Source organism: Pempheris klunzingeri, chromosome 10, assembly GCF_042242105.1.
Source record: "Pempheris klunzingeri isolate RE-2024b chromosome 10, fPemKlu1.hap1, whole genome shotgun sequence".
Taxonomy (NCBI): Eukaryota; Metazoa; Chordata; class Actinopteri; order Acropomatiformes; family Pempheridae; genus Pempheris; species Pempheris klunzingeri.
Window position 1 is genome coordinate 27,021,680 of NC_092021.1, and position 22,223 is coordinate 27,043,902.

Below are 22,223 nucleotides of genomic sequence, written 5' to 3' on the forward strand. Positions count from 1 at the left end.
CAGCTTTCAGCCTGGACCACCTCCTCTAACGGGTCTCAGTGTGGTTGTTTTGGGCGCCTCCCAGTACCATTACTATGTTCACAACTCCCCAAAGTCGCACCAAGAGAAGGAGCAAAGACTAAGAAGCTCAGGTGTGAAAACATCCTAAGTAAAAGTTTTTCTTACTGAGCCTCTCTTTGCAGAGCACTGGGTCACTGGGCTCGCTGGGTTCGCTCTCTCCGGCGATGTTAACGGCTCGGACCCTGAATGAGTACTCCTGCTTCTCCATCAGACCCTTCAGGAAGTGCTCCAGGATGTTGATGTTCTCCGCCACGCGGATCCAGTCCATGGTGCCGCTCTTCAGCATCTCAATGATGTAGCTGTCGATCTTTGCTCCGCCGTCGTGCTCTGGTTTGGTCCACATCAGGAAGCAGGAAGTCTTGGCCACATCCTTCACCGTGGGCTTACCGGGAGGCCATGGAGGATCTAAAAGAGTTAAACCACGGTGTCTTTTAATGCTCTGACAGGATTTTAGATGCTCAAACTAACATAAGCTGGTAAATTCTTTTTGTACCAATAGGATCTTTGATGAGGATCGGGTCCGTCTCCTTGCTGGGTTTTCCAGTTCCAGCCAGATTCTCAGCCAGAACTCTGAACTTGTACTTCTTCCTGGTGGGAAGACCTTTGACTCTGCAGAGGAAAACACGTCACATCAGCACAATGAAGTCCAACAAAGAAGCACAGCGTAAAACAAGTGTTTCAGACACCTGCTGGTAGAGCAGCTGTGCTCACCTGAAGTTTGTGTCTTTGATGGGCAGCTTGTTGCATCTCATCCACTTGTCGTGGTCAGGCTCGTATCGCTCCACCCAGTATCCAGTGATGGGGCTTCCTCCATCCTCATCGGGCTCGTACCAGTTCAGAGTCACGGAGTCCTTGGCGATGTCCGAAGCCTCCAGCTTGTAAGGAGCTCCAGGAGTGTCTGAGGACAAAGCAGGAGGGGTGAAGTTAGTCCCATTGACCCAAACCATGTGATGGGTCACTTCTTACCAAAAAATGCATCTAACGAAGAAACCTAAGTAACTTCAGACAGATCGAGCCATTAAAATACAACATGTGGGCCGGAGCCTAACAGACCCGAAGAAATGGGACTTGACTTATTTAATGTGGCTCCATCTTTGTCCACCATGGTAGCTTTTCCTGCTGGCTTCTGAGCTGCCGGCTGTAGCTTCATATTTACCAAAACTTCCTTGACAAATACAAACTCATGTGATAAACCTCAGTCCCATGGTCAGGCGACCTACCGAAGGGGTATCTGGCGATGATGGATGGGTGTTCGGCCGCGGGGCCAATACCAAACTGGTTCTCAGCGAAGACTCTGAAGATGTACTCCTTGAACTTGACCAGACCTACAGCTTTGTACGTGGTCTGTTTAACTGTGGAGGACAGGCGGTGCCAGATCTCGCTCTCGGCGGTTCGGCGCTCAACAATGTAGTTGGTGACTCTGGAGCCGCCGTCATCGCGCGGAGGGTTCCAGGCCAGGAAGCAGGACTCGTTGGTGATCTCAGAGATGTCAAAGGCAGCCGGAGGACCGGGCTTATCTGTGTGAGGAAAGTATGTTTATATTAATTAACCAGAAACTGAGAAAGTCAGAATGAAAGCCTTCTTTATCCGGTTGTCAGCTGATCTTACCGAGAATGTTGACGTCGACGGTGGCGGTGGCGCGGCCGCTGCTGTTGGTGGCCTCTATGATGTAGGTGGAGCTGTCGTCTCTTTGGGTCTTGGCGATGGTGACGGTGGACTGTCCCGGCTTGGTGTCGATGGACACCCTGTCGTCTGGTTTGAGGACCAGGTCGGCCTTGGTCCACTTAACGCGGGGTTCGGGCTTACCCGTCACCTCGGCGGGGAGTTCGATCTTGCTGCCGGCCTTGGCGGTCAGACCCGCCAGCAGCTTGGCGTCCAGCTGGATCTCTGGAGCCTCTGCATTAATAATAAGGACAAGGGGTCAGTCAGAGGGTTACAACAAAAACATGAATATCGGCACACGTTTTTTTTTGTTCTCCTCGACTTCAGGTAAATTTGGACTGTGACTCATATTATAATCACGATAAAGGTCTCTATCACCGAGACATTCTGGGTACCTTTAGGATCAACGGCCTGGATCTCGTCGGTGGCCTTGCAGGGTCGGCTGGCTCCCAGTCGGTTCAGGGCTCGGACTCTGTAGGAGTACCACTGGCCCTCGATCAAACCCGTCACCTGGCACTTCAGCTCGGGCACCATGTCCCCACAGGGCTCCCACTTATCGGTTCCTCTCTGGCAGCGTTCCACGTTGTAGCCTCGGATGCCGGTGCCTCCGTCGTACTTCGGTGGCTCCCAGGTCAGGAAAATGCCGCTGGCGGACTTGTCTCTCCACCTCAGGTTCTCCGGAGGGTCGGGGATGGCTGGAAGGAGATAAGACGGATGGGTGAGAAAGAGCCGTAAGACTTTAAGACGCTTTTTAACTTTTAATTTGCATAATTTTCATTGAAGACTCATTAATTTACAGTTTCGTTCATCTGAGACATTTTGAAGTCTGACTCACTGGCAGGAGAGGAGACGTTGACGGGCTCGTCGATGTACGCCGGCTCTCCTGGTCCACACTTGTTGCAGGCGGTGACTCTGAACAGATACTCCTTCCCTTCAACCACGTCAGTGACTGTGAACTCCTGATCCTGGATACCTGTGATCACCTGAGGGACACAACAGAGAGTTCAGGTCAAAGACTTCCTTATTGTTGTTTTACCTAAAGAGATTTCACTATGTGCAGGACAACCAACAGCCGGGAAGTCTGGTTGTACTTTATTTCCACCTTAATATAAATTAAATTAAGGTTAACCTTAATTAGTAAATGACAATGAGCATTGTGAACTAATACACAGTGGGCCTCACACTTTCATCCTTAACCACACTGTTTTTGTTGGCTTTTGTACAACTCGTTCAACTCGTACATGTTCGAAAGATTCACTTTTCTCCGATACTTGAATAAAAGGAGCCTAAGTTTGTTCCTCTCACTCATTTTTACATTTCAGACATATTTTATTCTATTTTATTCATTTGTTTATTTGAAAGGGGCGGAGCATGTTAATGAAGATGGTGCATTGTTAGCAAGAATGCTAATTTACACCCGTAGCCCGTAACAGAAACATCAGAAGTGACGATATCAAGATACAAATATCCAAATACACAAGTACAAGGTACTCAGGTCTTAAAAGTGGTATAAGTGCTAATATTAAAGTCATATTAAGTTTAGTGACAGCACAGTTTGTCCAAATGTGGTGATCACATAAATATGAAAACACAGAGGAAAGCTGATGAGAAGAACGTGAACTGGAATCATCGGCTTAGGAACACGCTGTGGGATGCAGATCTCTTGTCGTACCTTGACCCAGGTCTTGCGGGACACGTCCCGTTTCTCCACCTGGTAGCCGGTCAGAGGACTTCCTCCGTCGTGCTCTGGAGCCTCCCAGCTCAGGTGGACGTGCTGCCGGGTCACCTCCAGGACCTTGAAGTCCTTGGGAGCGCTGGGCGCCGCTGGAGGACACAAACAGAAACATGAGGGTACTGAAATTTGAACACGATGGAAGCAGTTTTGACTCTTTTGACTTAATTTTTCTCTCAAACTGGTTCAATGATCTCAGATCTGTTCTGGGTTAGAAAACAGTTCTTCACGACGTACCGATGACGCTGACTTCGATATCTCCAGACATGGACGTGACGTCGTTCTCCAGCTGCAGGGTGTAGGTGCCTTTGTCCGGGCGGACGCTAGGCATGACGATCAGTTCTGTGAAGGTGGACTTGGTCGTCATGGTGATGCGCTCGTCAGCGGTGGTCAGCTCCTTCTCTCCGTAGGTCCACTTGGCCACAGGGACGGGGTATCCAGTGATGGGGACTCTGATGGTGAGAGGCTGAGGGACGATCACCTCCAGGCCGTCTTTGAAAGCACTGAGGTCGAAGGTCGGAGCGACTGGAGAGGAGACAGATGGGAACTGAATCGGTGAATTTATAATAACTTATAATTATAATAACCTGTTCGACAGAAAAGGGCTTTTACTTTGAATGAAGGAAGAAGTTAATCAACGGTCAGGTAATGTGCTACTTTAAAACAACGTGATGTAACTCAGTCAATTGTAACTGCTACAAAAACATTAAATTAAATTGATTTAACATGTTAAAGAGTTTGTCTCACAGTGTGGGTCGTCGGCCAGCAGGGGTCCGATGGTGTTTGACGGGTCTGACACTCCGGCGGCGTTTTCAGCAAACACTCTGTAGTTGTACTTGGTTCCGTATTTTAGTCCCGACACCTGAAATAAAATGTTAAGGTTTAAGTAAAGGTTAAGTCAGAGTGAATTTTAGATCTGACTATGGTTGCAGAAACAGAATGTAATTTTTGAGCGGCGATTTTATTTTGAAGGAGCCATTTAATCTTTTTAAAGGGACCATTCTCAACACTCTTGTTTAAAATAAAATAAAATAAAATTGCTGCAGCCTCCTGCCATCACACACTCCTGCTTTTCATGTCTTGATTTCAGAGATTCTGTGAAGGGTTTTACTACAAAATGTCATGATATCTCATTTTCAAGGAGTTCGACAAAGCAGCCACTGGAGGGCTTTTATTGTGAAGCAGAGGAGGGGCTTTTCCTGTGAGGCCTCTGGTGGAATCTACAGTGAAGCTGTTTTTATACGCTGAACATCTGCACAACGTTTAAAAACAGATGGTATAACCTGAAATGGTCACTTAGTTCAGGTGTCTGTATCGGTACCTTGTAGAAGAGGTCGGGGCAGAGGCGGGCGTTGCAGCGGAGCCACTTGTTGGTGCCGTCCTCGCAGCGCTCGATGATGTAGCCGGTGATCATGCTGCCGCCGTTCCTCAGAGGAGTCTCCCAGCTGAGCTGCACCGAGTTCTTGTTCTGGTCTTGCCAGACCACGTTCAGAGGGGGACTGGGGCGCTCTGCAGGGGGCGGGACCAAAAACCACAAATATCACCACAGGAGCCGAGACGATACTGATCTTATATGGAGCTGCATTCAGGATGTTTTATGTCTGGTTTCGTGGCTGTTTCTGGGTCTCAGTTGGCTGCAGGACTAAAACCCCCCCGAGGACAAACTTACCGATGGGGTCCATGATCTTGACGGGCTGTGAGGCGGCGCTGGGCTTTCCCACTCCGGCTTTGTTCTCGGCTTTGACCCTGAAGATGTACTCTTTGTTCTCGATGACGTCGTTGATGATGGCGCTGAGCTCGTCGGCTTTGGTCACCTGGACCGGAGACCACTTCACCGACGTCCTGTCGCGCAGCTCGATGATGTAAGAGGTGATGGGAGAGCCGCCGTCGGACTCCGGAGGCTCCCAGGAGACGGTGCAGCCGAACTTGGTGACGTTTCCGATGATGACGTTCAGAGGAGCTTCAGGAACGTCTGGTGAGAAACAATCGACGAGGACAGTTCAGTGCCCAGAGAGAAGTTCATCACGTATGAAGTCACCACGTTAAGGCAGAGCGGTGGAGATGCTTCCGCTGCCTTTAAATCTTAATCAATTAGTTAATGAGCTCACATCAGGTCTGGTCTAACTAAACTGAAGCGTCAGTATTATTGTATCAGTATTTTATTGTCACTAAACAGCCCCCACTAGCTTCACGGCTGCAATGCAGAACTCCCACAGGAAAACTGCTAATTTAAGGCAACTAGCGATAAGTTGGATATTAAACTGTATGTTTTATGTCTTCAGCCTTTGTGAGAGCTTTTGATTTCAGCCGTGTGTGTATTTATTTGTTAAAAGGTGTCTTTAAAGGTGTCGAACTGTAATTTTGACTTGTAAGAAATGATTGAACACAGAAATGATCAAAGTTCTTTTATAGCTCTGTTTCTTTGTGTTGCCCCATCAGGTGCTGCCTGGTCCTCTGGACATGAACTAACCATGAACCTGGATTAAAACTCTCAGCCCACGGAGCTCCCAAACAAGTCGCCCTTATCTTCTGTCCCTCCTGCTACGGTGATTCTTACCAAACTTGTTCTTGGCCTGGACGGGTTTGTCGGTATCGACGTTTGGTCCGCTGCCGACACGGTTTCGGGCGCAGACCCTGAACAGGTACATGGAGTCCTTCTGGAGGCCGGTCACCGTGTACTCAGGACTGTCTGCGTGGTCGGTGGCCAGCGTCCACGTCTTACGCTTCACGTCGCGTCTCTCCACCACGTAGCCAATGACCTTGCTGCCGCCGTCGCTCTCTGGCTCCTCCCACGCCAGGCTGACCTCACCGTCAGCGGTGTCGATCACCTGCAGGTTCTTCACAGGTCCAGGGACGTCTAGAAAAGAGAAAACATGACCAATATGAGGACTTTTAAGCTTCAGTAAAATAAGTGATGGTTCTTCCAACAACAACCCACAGTCCATTTCTCTGCCTTCTTCCATTTTGGTTTGTTACAAGCTGCTCTCTTGTTTACAACGTTTCAGACTGGAGATGTTCCTCTTCTTCTACGCCAGCGGGGACGGAGCTCGTTCAAACTTCACTACTTTGTTGTTTGCAGCGAACTTTTTTGCCTTTACTGCTGAAATGTATATTTATGGTAGAATTACACATTTGACACACAAATGTTTAGATGAAAGCAGACTTTGGGTCGATCGCTGCCCACAACAGCCTCCGTCCACTCGCAGGAGAGGCGATGACCCCGGGAGGAGAGAGCTGAGCTAACACAGCTGGTGCCTCAGGCTGCTCCTCGCTAATGTAATAAATATTCACTTCATTATAGAGACACTCATCGTAGAGACACCAAACTCTTATTCCTCTCTGTAATCTGAAGGTTTTAAACGGGGTCGGTCAGATATAATTCACAGCCTGATTTATGGGACATTTTTTCCCAAAAAGCATGAAGCTAATATATCAAATGTTCAGATTTGTGGTGTGAAAATGTCTGAAAATAATATTCAATTAGATAATGACTCATTTGCATATGACTAAAATAAGACTGATGGTGATGTCAGCTGGTTAAAGTGATCTCTGCTAGTTAACCCGTGAGGGCGGCACACAGTTTCAGCTTCCTGCTCAGAGGACTCACCGATGACCTCCAGGTTGATGAAGGCTTCTCCTTGTCCGTGCTTGTTCTTGATGATGATCTTGTAGCGGCCCTCGTCGGACTTCATGGGGTCCTTCAGCCGGTACTCTGTGCGGTCGGCCGACGTGTGGATGTTGTCTCTGGGCAGACTCAGGTTGTTGTAGAGCCAGTCGGCCTCGGCCTTCGGGTAGGCGCTGTAGGGGACGGCCATGACGATGGGCTTCCTGGCGTCGGTGACGTAGCTCTGGTCTGTGGTCTTTATCTGAGGCACAGCTGGAGGAGAAGGAGACCCAGACTGAACCCTCGTGTATGAAACAATCCTGGACTTAATTAGACCTCGAGTCCAGCTAAAATCTTCACAGCGCGAGAACTCCTACATTTTTATTCACAGTTAAAGGTGCAGTCTGTAAGATTTAGTGCCATCTAGTGGTGAGGTGGCAGATTACGACCAGCTGAATCCCTCTCGGCTCAACCCCTCACTTCCAGGTGTGTAGGAGAAGCTACGGTGGCCCGCGAGGATCAGCCCTAATTTGCTTTTTCTTGTGCTAAATAATAGCTTTGATCCTCTATTTGTCAGCACCAAGCTGCCACCATGACAGCTCCAGTTTGTCCGTTCTGGGCTCCTGTAGAAAGCTGCTCCCTATCATTAATAGTATGTTCCTGCTCATAGATCCTCCTAAATCCCACAGACTGCTCCTTTAATATCGTCCTAAAACCACATGAGAGACGATAACATCAGTTATGAAGGAAACTACGTGTGACTTTACTGAGTGTGTTAAAGATCCATTAATAACTAAAGTCAACATCTTTTATTCTCCAGATGAATTTAAAAGTGCAGGAAATGACTTCAGGAAGTCCTTCCTGTTTCCATCCTGTTTTCGGAGGCAGAACCTCGGACCTGATCCCCGTCTTACCCGCCAGCTCCAGCTTGGCCTTGGCGTCTTTGTCCTTCACGATCATCCGGTACTCGCCCTGGTCCCGGGGTCTGATCTCACAGACCTGCAGCCTGTGGACCTTCCCTTCGCTCATCATCTGGTATTTGTCTCCCTGGACGACCGTCATGTTGTTCCTCAGCCACTTCACCTCCACCCGGTCCTTGTTGAGCTCCACCTCGAACACGACGTCCGTGCCCGGAGGTTCAAACACGTCCTGTGGCGGTCTGATGATCTCCACCGGGGTCTCTGTGGGACGGGAGGACAGTCGTGAGGAGGACATCCAGGACAAGCGGGAGCAGAACAGTTTCTACTGAAGACACGACGAGGAAGCTCACCTTCAACAAACAGCCGCGCTCTGGACCTCTTCTCGTCCACGCCGCAGGCGTACTCGCACTCATCGTCCGGTCGGCACTCCTTGATTCTCAGCGTGCACATCTTTCCTTCTTTCTCACACGTGTATCTGGAAGATAAATAACAGAAGTTATTAAAGGGAAACCTCTCCAGGACCAACAGTCAGCATCTGGCTGACGAGTGGAGACCGACCTGGGTCCTTCTCTGATCTCCCGTCCGTTCCTGTACCACTTCACGTCGGCTTTCTCTTTGGTCAGCTTGCAGGTGAACTCTGCGTCCTCGAACTCGGTGATGGTCTGGTCCTTCAGCTGCATGGAGAAGTCCGTAGGCGCCTCGCTGATGATCAGCTCCGCCGTGGACTTGTCGTCTCCTGCCACGGCGACGTACTCGCCCTCGTCGGCCAGCGTGCAGTCTTTGATGGTGAGCGTGTGCTTGTCCTTGTCCACTCTGTAGACGATGCGTTTGTTGAGGGCGACTTCCACGCCGCCCTTCATCCACTTCACTTTGGCGTTGGGTCTGTTGACTTTACAGGAGAAGCTGACGGTCTTCTTCTCCTGAGTGTCGATGTCCTCCAGAGGAACCACGATCCTCAGACTCTCCTCTGAGCCACACAAAGCATCACAGCAGAGACACAGTCAGACTAAAGTGTTCCCAGTCTGACTGAACTACAGACTGCTTTACTTCTGTTGGCACATTAAACTCTCATTTTACAGGACACTCATTCTGAGGTGATCTACTGGACCAGTTCCAACACTTTTACTACCTACCAGTCACTCACACACCAGGATGAGGATTTCTTTTATTTCTTACTTCAGTAAATGAATTTATCCTTTAAAGCCACTTTGAATGCCTCTTCTAATATCGTACCTGTGAACACCTGAACCCGTCGCTAACAGACGTCACTGTGAGTCACTGACCTTTGACGGTGAGGTTGCAGGCGCTCTTGGCCTGTTCTCCTCTCTGATTGGTCAGGCTGATGCTGTAGTTGGCTTCGTCTCCCTTCTGGGCGTCTCTGATCCTCAGGGAGAACACGTTGTCTCTCTGGACCATCACGTACTTGCTGCTCTCGAACATCGTCTCCTCGTTCTTCAGCCACTTGGCCTTGGCGCCCTCTGTGTTCACCTCACAGTTCAGGACGATCTCCTGACCTTCTTTGGCCTCCGTGTCCTTCAGCGGCGTGATGACCTTCAGCCTCTCTGCCGGAGAAAAACACCGGAGACACGGACGATGTTTTTATCAGCAGGGAGGTGAGTTCACCGATTCATCAGTAAAACATTCAATAAATAAAAAGTTAGTCGGCAGGAAAGTAAAAAGTTAAACTGATGTAAGAAGATGAACTGATAAAAATATAATAAATAAAATAATAATGAAAATAATGAATAAATAACAAAATAATGGAGAAACGTTTATTAAAAAAACATCCTAAACAAATAAATTAATAAATTTTCTGTAATGTTTTGGCTTAATTTGGATTTTAAGTTAATTATTATTTAAAGAAAACCCAATAAATAGAACTATAAATAAGTTACAATAAAGAGAAAACTAAAGTTAGCTGGTTGGTGAACTAACTAAGAAAAAATATGGAGAAAATGTAATTTTAATTTACTTTAATTTCCTTTAATGAAATAAAAAAATAGAATAAAATAAAAAATATCTGACAAACAGAGTTTTACTTTTCTTTTAAACCCTTAAAAAGGAGTTTTTATCTTTTGTTAAAGTCAAAATGTGACTTTTTCTTTTCTAGCATTGTGTCTGATTATTGATCTTTGCTGAATAAACCAGGAGGACGTTTTAGGACAGTTTAGTTTCTCTCACCGAGCACCGTGAGGTCGGCGCTCGCTCTGGTCGCTCCGATCATCACCACGTATCCGCCCTCGTCCTTCAGCTCGCACGTCTTGATGACCAGAGTTCGTCTCTTTCCGTCGCTGACCATCTGGTATTTGTCTCCCGCCTGCAGCTCCTGGCCGTCTCTCAGCCATTTCACCTCGTAGGTTTCCTTGGAGACGGAGCAGGTGAACTCGGCCTTCTCGCCCTCCACCGTCTCCTGGCTCTGAGGCCTGGAGAGGAACTCTGCCGCCAGTTCTGAAGCACAGGGGGCGCCACAGAGAGTTCAGGGTAAATACAACAAAAGACAAAAACTTTAATATTCTCTGACATCAGAAATGTGCCTGAAAAAATCTGAAGAGATTAAAGAGTTTAAAATATAATATAAAAATATAAATATATACATTTATATTTTTATATATAAAAAATGTATAAAAATGTCTGAATTTCCAACATTAAAGTTTTAAATTTATGGTAAAAAACATCGTCTCTGCTGAGTTTGATGGTTCTGTTCAGGTGAACCGAAGCCTCCAGAGGTCAGAGGTCATCGGACACTGAACCCGTCACACCGTTACTTCACTTTATTTTCTCCTTTCCTACCGTTGATCTTGAGGTTTCCGACCGTCTTGATGCTCGGACTCAGCCGGCAGTTGTACTCTCCGGCGTCGGCCATCTTCAGGTCCTGGATGAGGAGGATCCTCCTCTTCCCGTCCACGATGTGCTCGTAGCGGCCGCCCTCCGGCAGCTCCTCGTCTCCGCGGTACCAGCTCACGTCGGCGCTGGGCTTGGAGATCTCACAGATGAGCTTCACGCTGTCCGTCTCCGTCCCCTCCACGCTGGACAGGTTCTTGGTGAACCTGGTCTCCTCCTCTGCAACCAGACAGACGGACGGACAAACAAAGATTTAGGCGGTGGAGGCACCTCTTTTCTAGATGACCTCTGTGTCGCCTGTCTGTCTTTATACACACAAATTATATCTGTTTTTAATTTCATCCTTAATCCTTTTTAGTTTTATACCTCGAATGTCACTCACACACTACAGAGAGCAAACTGTGTGCTGTGATCAACAGAGGAACCAAGCTGCTTTATGGTCATTGTTACTGTAATAACATACTGATCACAACATTATTATTCCACAATGCAGAACTTCCATTAGAAATCTGCTGTTTTAAGAGAAACCAGACTGAAAGGTGTTTTTGGTGGAGGAGGAGGAGGATGAAGAGGATGAGGAGAAACAGGAGGAGGAGGAGGAGAAACAGCAGGAGGAGGAGCAGGAGAAACAGGAGGAGGAGCAGGAGGAGGAGGAGCAGGAGGAGGAGCAGGAGAAACAGGAGGAGGAGGAGGAGGAGGAGGAGCAGGATGAGGAGAAACAGCAGGAGGAGGAGCAGGAGGAGGAGTGTGAGGGTCTCTCACCGACGACGGTGAGCATGCCGGAGGACTTGGAGGTCTTGGCGTCACACTCGTACTCGGCCTCGTCGTCAAACACCGACTTGTGGACGATGAGGACGTGCTGACGACCCTGAGAGATGATCTCATACTTCTTCCCCTTCCTGATCTCACTGCCATCTTTAAACCAGCGCACCTGAGGGACAGACAGACAGTCAGAGACAGACAGGCAGGCAGAGACACAGACAGGCAGTCAGAGACAGACAGACAGACAGTCAGAGACAGACAGGCAGACAGAGACACAGACAGACAGACAGACAGACAGGTGATCTCACCTTGACGTCCTCTCTGGACACTTCACACTCAAACCGAGCTGACTCCTTCTCTCGGACCTCCACGTCATGGAGCGGCTTCTGGAACTCGACATGTGGAGCTGTGGACACACGGCCAGCCAATCAGGACCCCTCAAAGTCCCTTAACAGAGTCCCTTAACAGAGTCCCTTAACTGAGTCCCTCAACAGAGTCCCTTAACAGAGTCCCTCAACAGAGTCCCTTAACTGAGTCCCTTAACAGAGTCCCTTAACTGAGTCCCTTAACTGAGTCCCTTAACTGAGTCCCTTAAAACACCCAATCAGAGCTCCCCTGACTGCTGAGACAAAGTCCCTTAAGTCTGATAAGGGATTCTCTTAACTTCCTTAACTTAAAGTTTTATAAAGCGTCCCTTAATGAGGGATTTTGTTTTTAAGGATCTCTTAACTCCAACATTTAAAGTCTCTTAACTTAAACATGAGCTTCTCTGATTGATTTCTTAAGTCTCACAAAGGCCTTAACTCAAATGATCCTTTAACTTTAAGTCTATTAAGGGGTTTACCTGTAACTCTGATGGGGTAACGGGGACGTCTTTAAGTGTTATGAAGGTTCCTACTTAACAGCATTGACAAAACCCTTATCTAAGGCCTTTTCACAGCACTGTGCTCACGTTCTACGTTGAGGAAACAGGAGGTCTTGAACTCTTTGGCGTCACAGCTGTAGGTCCTGGAGTCGTCCATGGTGCAGTCGTGGATGATCAGCGCCCTCTTGCGGCCGTCGACGATCATCTCGTACTTCTTGGTCTTGCGGATGTCCTGTCCGTCCCTGAACCATCGTACCTCTGCGTTCTCTCTGGAAACTTCACACTGCAGCGTGGCGGTGGCTTCCTCCTCCACCGTCTGGTCCTCTAGAGGCTTCGTGAACTCCACGGGCGGCTCTGAACACACACACACACACACACACACACAGGACGGTTGTTAAAGTCTACAACAACATGATGTCACATGTTGATTTGAACATAATTATTCTCTGTTTGCTACAAAGCTTCTTTTCTTTGTTTAAGAAAAATCCAATGCAGAACTTCCATTAGAAATCTGCTGTTTTAAGAGACACCAGGCTGGAAGGTGTTTTTGCTGCCCTCTACCTCTCTGTCTGACAGTTTCACCTGTAACCACGCCCCCTCAGTGACACCCCTCAGAGTACATCACAGCTGAGAGGTTAAACCACTGGGGGGTCGGCAAAAACAAGAACCTGCGCTGCTGTTAAGTCACTCCTTACACAGAGTCCTGGTCCACTAGGAACTCACCTTTGACGGTGAGGTTGGCTTCAGTCTGGAAGTCTTTGGTGATCACCTTGATTTGTCCGGCTTCATCCAGCCGGACGTCCCGCAGCGTCAGATTGTGGACTGTTCCCTCCTCCTTCAGCACCACCTGTCAACAGAGTCAGTCGGTCAGCAGGTTTCCCCCCTGCAGCTCCTGTCAGGTGTGCAGATGAGCCAGCGGAGGTTTTCACTCTCGCTGAGCGTCGTCTGTCAGGATCAACAGTCTTTTACCCTCCCCAAGCACCACCAGTCCGCAGGGGCAGTGAGTCTGAGGGGTTTTACTATCATGAACAATCCATTTAGACACTTTAAGGGTTTAACAGGGTCAAAAAAGCCTTTTTCCCTCATCACTGCCTGACAGGTTCAACTGAGCCTGAAAGGTGGTCGGTTCACCGACCCTGAGTGCTGCCTGACAGGTTCAGCTGTCAGTCCGTCCCTCCTTCAGGGCTTCATCAGCTCTTACACAGCATCAGTTTGTCTGGGGTTTGGGGATTATAGGACTGTATCATGTGCTCAGGGTCAGGTGCATTATGGGTTTTATCGTCCATGCACGCTGTCTGCGAGGCTCAAAGGACAGAGCTGCAGCAGTTTTGTGTTTTATCATCCCTAAACAGTGTCTGGCAGGTTGAGAAGACTCAGAGCTGAGGAGGGAGCGAAGGCTCCGTCAGCTGAGACCTGACAGCTAAAAACGAACACAGGCAGCTGCTTTCCCTCCCCGATTTAAACGCCCTCTGACACCTGACGGCTGCTTTTACCACAGACTGTATATCACAGCGAGCTGTCAGAGGTTCATCATCATGTGTTTGTCTTTAAAACAGAAGATTCAGTCTGTGGTTGCAGCAGCAGCCAGACGGACGTGATGTTTTGGTTTTGTAATATTTTGGTTGACTGAAAAACTTTGATTTCTTCTTCACTTTAACTTTTGTTTTTTCATCTGTGTGGGGGGGGGCAGGTTGTTTTATTGGCCTCTTTCGGGGGGGGGGTCTGTTTTATGTAATAACCTCTTTTAAACTCACTAAAATATGTGAACAGAACATTTGACTGAAGCTACAAACAGATGTATTTATTTATTTAGTAACCAGGAAGCTTTGAAGCTCGTTTCACTTCTTTAAACCTGTTTTAGTTCTTGAGTTTAAACTTTTTAATCTCCAGCTTAAAGTGGCAGCAGAGGAGGTTTAATGAGACTCTTGTTTACCAGGGGGAACATTAAGAAACATTCATCTCAGCTTAAATCACTTCCTGCTGCTGCAGCTACACAACAAAAGGTCCAAATTAAAGACCTTCCCACCACCATCACACACGTTCATCTGCTCACACGTGTTTCATATCAGACTAAGTGGTTAGGGCTTTAGGCTTTAGGCTTTAGGCTTTAGTTTGGGCTTTAGTTTGGTGAAACCGTTACATGATGTTCACCATGTAACATCCACTAGATCAGCCTTGCACAGCGCAGAGAGAGATCAAGTGTCTGAGCTCTCCGGTTACATCTGATGATCAAACTAATCCTAAGATGTGCCTGGACATCGTGTCCGGGCCTGAACCTTCACAAGCTCTTTTTAACTCACATTTCAGCGTGAAAACGATTTGACGGCCAGCAGAAACATTTGCAGTTTGAAGTTGTGTGACTTTAAACCTGAAGCTGTCAAATAGCTGCTGTTGCCACCTGCCCAGCGCCTCAAACGCCTGCAGCTGTTAAAAATAACCCCGCAGAAACGCTTGCGGGGCAGAAAAGCCTCCCTGCCTGCGTTATCTCAAAACCAGGATCGAATGCTCAGCTGAAATGCTGAACCTCCACCAGCAGGCCCTTATATGAAGACAGGCTGCAGCAGCGCCGGGAAAACAACAGGGAGCATTGTGTGGGAAAGGAGAGGGACACCCAGGACCAGGACCAGGACCAGGACCAGGACCAGGACCTGGACCAGGACCAGGACCTGGACCTGGACCTGGACCTGGACCAGGGTCAGTACCAGGGTCAGTACCAGGGCCAGGACCAGGGCCAGTACCAGGGCCAGTACCAGGGTCAGTACCAGGGCCAGGACCAGGGCCAGTACCAGGGCCAGTACCAGGGCCCAGGATGGGCCTGGACTCTGACACTGGACATCAACAGTTAGTGTCAGGAGGGGTTGAGGAAGTGGACCTCTGTGGGACAGAAACACTGAGAGGCCGGTCAGGACTTACTCTGTCGCTTGGTTCCAGCTTTGTACCCCCCAGGAACCACTCGACAGCGATGCCTTCATACGACAGCTCGCACTCGAAGGTGGCGGTCTCTCCGGCGGTCACGGTGACATCCTTCAGCGGCCTCTTCAGGCCGATCACCCGGGCTTTGGATTGGGGAGAAGACATGGTTAGCCCCCCCCCCGAAACAGTTCAATAGATCCAAAAAATCCCCAGAGAGAAGCGGCTAATCCTCAGTGGCTAATCCGCATGGTGTGGCTGAGCTGAAGGCAGGCCGCTGGACACCCTCAGGACAACTGAAGCCAGCCGCCCTGGGACTTTGCATGGGGAGGCCGCGCTCATTAGCATAGACCTGCCGTCACATGTATACGGCCGGCAGAGACCAGTGACAGCCGGGGTCGCGTCCTCCCCCCTGCCAATCACTGCAGACTTGCTCTAGATAAGGCATGTGGCTTCTAAAATAACCGAGGGGCCTGATTGGCTGCGAGCCCATCTCTGCCAAATCCATCAGGGGGGGCCAATCTGCTCCTGTCAATCACCTGCCTGCAATTTTCCTGGAAAAGGAGAATGCGGAGCTCCTCGCAGGAGTTACCCAACGTCCCGTTACAGAAGAGGCCGACATCACGCCTCAGTGTTGTAACGCAGACGTGCAGCTGGTGCTGTGGAGGTTTCGGTTTCTCAGACCAAACCGGTCCAGGAAGTCTGTTTGGATTAACAAACCGCACCAACTATTTACAACAGGCTTCTTCACATGCCTGAATTAAAACCCCTTAACAGCCAGTTAAAGGCCGTCTGGCAGCGGCAGTGACAGCGAGCTGAGCGCCGACGGTGAGTTTCATCAGCGAGCTGTCAATCATTATCTGCTGCGCCAGAATTACCTCCACAGAGCGACGGGGAACTCTCACGGCGACGACCATAGAGAGACAAATGATTCGTACACTGCAAACAAATCTGTCTGATGATGTGATTTCCTGAGACTGAACTCTGAAGCTCTCAGCTTCTTACCTGTTCCATTAAATATCAAATTAAAATAATTAAACACTAAGTGTTGTATTTGTTATTCATCCTAAAACAACCAACCTGTGAAGCTGTGTCAGTACCAGAGCTCTGGAATAGAGTCTCTTCTCACTTTATTTCAACATGTTGTCTGAATTTTGTTGTAGCTGCATGAAAAAACGCCCTTAAATATGAGAAGGAAGGAAGGAAGGACTTGTTGAGACAGAGGATTTGTTGCAGTGTAGAACAGATTAGAATTAAAGGTGCAGACAGAAACACGACGTGACGTTGGGTAACAGTCGAGTTTTTCTTGTGTCGGCTGGTTGGGATGAACTGAACTGACTTTATCTCTGTTTGATAAGACGACGCCTGTGTGGCTGAACGTTATCTCAGCTGATTAACTCTCTTCTTCTGGAGCAGCTCACCTGAAATTCACCTGTGAGTGTCTGTAAATTCGGATATTTATTGTAACATGAAATTAAACTTTGAATTTGTCACTGACTTTACATCCAAACAGTGAATCTATCTGTTTCTGTCTCTTCTCCTCTGAAGGAACTCTGCTGACTTACAGACACCAGACAAGGAGCAGGCGGCGAGATGTCGCTCATTATCAATTACTACAGTATCCTTTACCACCGCGAGCACAAAGACATTTTCAATATTTTCAATAAGCTACAAAACAAATAAATGTCACAGTTTTGTGTTTTTGGTGACGAACAGACGACTTGTTTGTGTGTTCACGTCTAAATGATTCTGCTCATTATAACCAGATTAAAGCAGCAGTTTGACGTTTTTGAAGACACATTCACTTTCCACTACGTGTCCGTTCAGTTAATATGATACTGCAGCCAGCAGCTGGTTAGCTTAGCTTAGCATAAAGACTGGAAAACAAGGGGAAACTGTAACTAAATCCACCCACCAGCTCCTCTAAAGCTCACTGATGAACATGTTATATCTTGTTTGTTCAGTGTGCAGGGTGAACAAGTTAAATTTAAGATGGTTTCAGACATTTTTAAGAACGCTTAGAGCGCCTCAGCTTTAATGTTGGTGTAGCTCGTCCAAAGGGGCCAGACTGTAGTGACGCTCCTGATTGTCAATACAGAACAAAAATAGGTGATAGAAGACATTTTCTGATGCATTTTAAGGCCTCTCAAAATCATATTAAACTTTAAGGTGGAAACCCTGTAGTTTCATAAAGAGTTATGTGCCAGAAGAACTTGGTGTCTTCTGTTACCACGAGGCTGCCAAGCGACCAGCCAAGACACCAGTCTAACTGTTTCTAGTCTTTATACTGAGTTTAGCCAAGCAATGAGGACTGTAGTTTCATGTAGACAAGTAATCAAGTGATGTCAGTGATTTTTTTCCTCTCAGCCAACCAGTCAGGATGAAGGAGATGCTGGGTTTCACGTTTCTCACGACCAAACACCTGATTAATTAGGTGAGAGCGTGCGCGTAAACATTCACCGTCACTCAAACAGAAACCAGACTGTCGTCTGTCAACAGCAGGAGTTTCAGGGACTTTTAGCCGATTACCAACAATTGTTTTCCCCAACTGTCTATGATTGATGTCAGTGTTATTTATGTCACCTTTGACCCTGAGCTGAGCTGACGATTTGGCATTCGCTGCCGAGAAGTCAACACTTCCGGCCATGTCCTTTCTGCAGTTGAAGAGGATCAACATGTGTCGGGTTCCCTCCTCTTTGATCTCCACATCCTGCGAGCAAAAATCCACATTTGAAACAAACTTCACTGAAAGAATCTTTTCATCCAACATCGCACAGCGTATTAGGGCCACGGTAGGTGTGTGTGTGTGTGTGTGTGTGTGTATTTATATATATATATATATATAAATAAATAAATGAAGTACAAAAACTCTCAGGATTCTTTCAGGAGTTTTTTCTCAGAATTTCAGCCCCCTGCCCTGGCTGTTTGTTTACCCACAAAGGCCCTAATATGCTGCCGTTACTTTGAGACAAGAGAACATTTTTATGGAGCTTCAAAAGTCAACAGAACTGGATGAATAAGGAAATCTGCTGTGGAGCAAGAGGAATAATTCATAGAACTAAAAACGTGTGTTTAATCTTACAGCAGATGGGTGGAGTGTTTCTCCCTTCAGCTTCCAGACGCCGTGGAGGTCCTCCTCTGAAATCTCCGTCTCAAACTTGGCCGTCTCGGTCTCGGTGACCTCCACGCTGTGTAACGGCCGAGTAACCTTGATGTCGCGCTCTGCAGGAGTTTAAAAAGAAGTTAGAGGGAACAAACCAGACAGACGGTAAAGCTGACGGGAATCTCTCAGGAATCCACAGAACATCGAGTCAAAATGGTTTCATGTTGTCGTATACAGTGAAAAAGACAGTTCACGGTCTGATGATCAGGTGGAGGACAAACGATGGACATGAAGACGCGACAGTTTGGGCGATCAGCTGACGCTCTTTCAGAGCGACTTACAGTTTGTGCAAAAGCAGGAGACATTTAATCACAGTGGACAATAACCCAGCCCTGTCAACATCTACACCACCAACAGATGCTCCAGAAATGTCTTATGAAGCATCACAACTGAATTATTAATGCTCATCAAGATATTTATGAATTACTCAAATCAGAAAACTATAATTCATGTTATTTTAAATAATTGTATTCTCAGTATTAGTAGTTTTGATGTAGTTATTAGTAATTATGAACATAGTGACATAGTGTTGATGTTAAATTGTGTAAATGTTAAAAAGTTCATCGATTGTTACAATTAGATTCTTTCATTAAAGAAACCGCCTACAAAAACTTCAATAAAGTAAAATAAACTGTTTAGCAACACTTTTCTACACCAGAATTAGGACTTTGTTATTATTAAGATTTTACAATCATTGTTAGTAGAGGTAGCAGTGATAAATCAACAAATGAATAAAGGCCTTTCCAAATATTAGAACATGTATATGAACACTGCTATGGACGTCTGAGAGGAGAGACACCGACATTTGTCTCATTTAGTTCCGTCAGAGTTCATAGAAATGTTTCTGCACAGCTCTGCTGATCCCTGTGGACGTTCAGGGCTGGATCATCCACAAACACTCACAAACGTTTCACAAACATTCAGAATGAGACGACGGGACGATGGAGGATGAGGAGTGGCGCAGAGAGAGGTGGGGTTTCGAGGAACGGCGGTGGGAGGGGCCTGATTCTGCAGTCCTGACCGGGGGTCTGGGGGAGGGGCCGGATCGCCGCAGGTATTACCTTCGATGTTCAGGTCGGCTGTGGTTTTGTCGGTGCCACAGTCGCAGGTGTACGCTCCCATGCTGCTCTTCGCTGCCTTCTTGATGACCAGCGTGCGCTTCTTGCCATCTGATTGGAGGAAAATGTTCTTGGAGGGGAATATTTCGGTACCGTCTTTGAACCATTTGACCTCGGCAGCGGCTTTGCTCAGCTCGCAGGACAAAATCACCTCGTCCTTCTCAACGGCAGTGTAGTTCTGGAGCTTCACTGTAAAGTACAGGTCGCCTTCTGCAGGGAGGCATGCAACAAAGCCAGTGACAACCAGTCAAAAAGACAATCGTATAAAAGAAGGGCAAGTTAGCAAATGAAGCTAAAAGTCATCAACACTGAGGTCATGACTTCAGTGTAATTTCTGGGAATTTAGACCACGACCTAATAGCACCGCTGGCACTTTAGGTTTTGTGTGGAAATTCAGCTGCATCCTTCTAGAGCATGATACTAACCGAGCACAGTGAGCATGGCCTCTGAGGTCTTGCTCATGGCCTCGACTTTGATCATGGAGGTGTCATCGATGGTGACCTCCTTGAAAGCCAGCGTGTGGACTTTTCCATCCACCGACATGTGCACCACCTTGCTGGGGTGCAGACGGACGTCGTTTTTGTACCAGACCACTGGGATCTTTTCATGAGAGAGTTCAACGCTGAACTCTGCAGTTTCACGTTCCTTCACAGTTACGTCTTTAATCGGCTTGATAAATTCGAGCCGAATACCTGACAAACAGAAATTACATATGTAGAGAATTAAATATGAAGCTGTAACACGGTTGGAATATCATAGTGAGACATCAAAACAGATTATTACGGTGATGACCAACAACAGAGGTACGTAAGTAGGTATGTCCTCATGGACCCATCACACCATTCGTACCTATTAAAACTGAACTGGTTGGACTCAGTTTACCTTTGATAATCAACTTTCCAGATGTTCTTTTATCTTCAGCCTCAAACATGTATTTGGCTTCGTCTTCGTATCTGGCAGATTTTACAATAAGAGTGTGTCTCTTTCCCTCCACCAAGAGTTCGAACTTATCATCGCTTATTAGCTCCTGCGGTCCCTTCAGCCAACGGTAGCTTTTGGGCTCTCTAGAAATTTCCAGCTCAAATCTCGCCTCATCCTTTTCATACACGTGCACGTCAGCCAGCGGCGTAATGAATGACACCGGGAGCTCTGTTGGTTTAGACAGACAGAGTTAACATCATGGTGCAAATGGTGTCGCGAACAAAAACCTCCTCATCTGTCCTGTTTGGGCAAGTTGGTGTCAGCAGTGACCTGCCACACTGACGAAGATGTCAAAAATATGGAGTCCAAAATCAAATAAGAAGTTCCAAATAAGAAAAAAGGATGTTGTTGGTGTACACCATTCAATAGCAATTTACCACACCATCCATAAATGTAAATCAATATTACATTTTTTAACCGATATGATTTTTAGGTTATTTTTGTACCCAAGAATGAAAAGATTCACAAGTGAAGCAGAAAGAACCCGTACGCTCAAGATTTTCATTTTCAAAGCAGAAAACCTTGAGCAGAGCACTCTGCTTCAGGAAATGTATTAAGACTCTGAGGAAGAAGGTAGAGTGGAGAAGTGAAAGCTCACCCTTCACTTTCAGGTTAGCAGAGCACTTGGCGTTGGCGGCGGTAAACGCCACCTCGCCCGTTTGAGGCACTTTGCAGTTGTACAAGACCAGAGTGTGTTTGGCACCGTCCTCCACGATTTCAACGTCCTGCAGATGGCCGACAAACTTTTCAGTAAAAACATGGGGACTCAAGCAATCAGAGCAAAAACATGGTCTGTTCACTTTCACTTGTTAGCTAAGGAGAGATCAAACATTCTCATACTTTGCATCTTAACCCCGACAGGGCAGATACTCAGGACTCTTAACGAAACTCATGTTTAGTTCAGTCAAAATGAAAGTGAATCAAACCACGAAGAAGATTATATCTGGATGTATGTTAATGACACATACGGCTGATGGACTGAGGACTTCTCCGTTGAGCTTCCACTGACCGTGGACATCGTCCTCACTTAGCTCAACCTCAAATCGAGCAGTCTCTCCGTCAAACACCTCAACGCCATACAGCGGCCGAACCACCTTGATGTGGCGAGCTGACGTTGAAGACATTGAAGAGAGTGGACACAACTTTTACTGAAGACGCTCAAACATTTAAACATTCAAACAAAACAAACATAAATACACATACAAACATATATAAATACAGACACGTTGCCAGGGTATATTTGACTCATAACTCCTGTGTTGTGCTGAAATCAACCTTTTTATAGGTCAACAAACCACCACATGGCTCTAAATGTTGGCTTTAACAGTGGTGGTAAAAGTCTGTGGGCCAGCAGAGGAGATTTTGGCCATAAAATGTAGAAAGATTTTGTCTTCAGGCTTTTCTGTCAGAGAGCTGCTTTGTGTCCTGTGTGTAAAAAGTAAATGACTAAACGGTCTGTATTTGTACAGAACCTCTCTCGTCATTTTGACCACTCAAAGCACATCATTCACACAGGAGGAATCTGCTAGTTGCCTAAACCTCACCAAAAGCTGAGTGAGGACTGAACATAGAAAAAGTCAACGTTGACTTCACATGGAACGTGAA

At 47.2% G+C, this 22,223-nt stretch overlaps 1 protein-coding gene across 1 annotated transcript in view; it reads right to left on the minus strand.

The window, feature by feature from the left end:
* LOC139208921 (titin-like) overlaps positions 1-22,223 on the minus strand; it is a 210,071-nt gene that overhangs the window by 84,066 nt on the left and 103,782 nt on the right. The window contains exons 68-94 of the mRNA XM_070838698.1: positions 18,439-18,578; positions 17,940-18,066; positions 15,360-15,502; positions 13,170-13,293; positions 12,534-12,800; positions 11,890-11,987; positions 11,582-11,750; positions 10,769-11,038; positions 10,160-10,426; positions 9,262-9,540; positions 8,537-8,945; positions 8,329-8,453; positions 7,973-8,239; positions 7,062-7,331; positions 6,012-6,311; positions 5,124-5,426; positions 4,776-4,963; positions 4,202-4,316; positions 3,692-3,979; positions 3,395-3,546; positions 2,558-2,705; positions 2,118-2,417; positions 1,669-1,956; positions 1,281-1,577; positions 772-958; positions 554-669; positions 166-465 (exon numbers count right to left, since the gene is read on the minus strand). Coding sequence (XP_070694799.1) covers positions 166-465; positions 554-669; positions 772-958; positions 1,281-1,577; positions 1,669-1,956; positions 2,118-2,417; positions 2,558-2,705; positions 3,395-3,546; positions 3,692-3,979; positions 4,202-4,316; positions 4,776-4,963; positions 5,124-5,426; positions 6,012-6,311; positions 7,062-7,331; positions 7,973-8,239; positions 8,329-8,453; positions 8,537-8,945; positions 9,262-9,540; positions 10,160-10,426; positions 10,769-11,038; positions 11,582-11,750; positions 11,890-11,987; positions 12,534-12,800; positions 13,170-13,293; positions 15,360-15,502; positions 17,940-18,066; positions 18,439-18,578 — 5,937 coding nt within the window. The remainder of the gene's footprint in view (positions 1-165; positions 466-553; positions 670-771; positions 959-1,280; positions 1,578-1,668; positions 1,957-2,117; positions 2,418-2,557; positions 2,706-3,394; positions 3,547-3,691; positions 3,980-4,201; positions 4,317-4,775; positions 4,964-5,123; positions 5,427-6,011; positions 6,312-7,061; positions 7,332-7,972; positions 8,240-8,328; positions 8,454-8,536; positions 8,946-9,261; positions 9,541-10,159; positions 10,427-10,768; positions 11,039-11,581; positions 11,751-11,889; positions 11,988-12,533; positions 12,801-13,169; positions 13,294-15,359; positions 15,503-17,939; positions 18,067-18,438; positions 18,579-22,223) is intronic.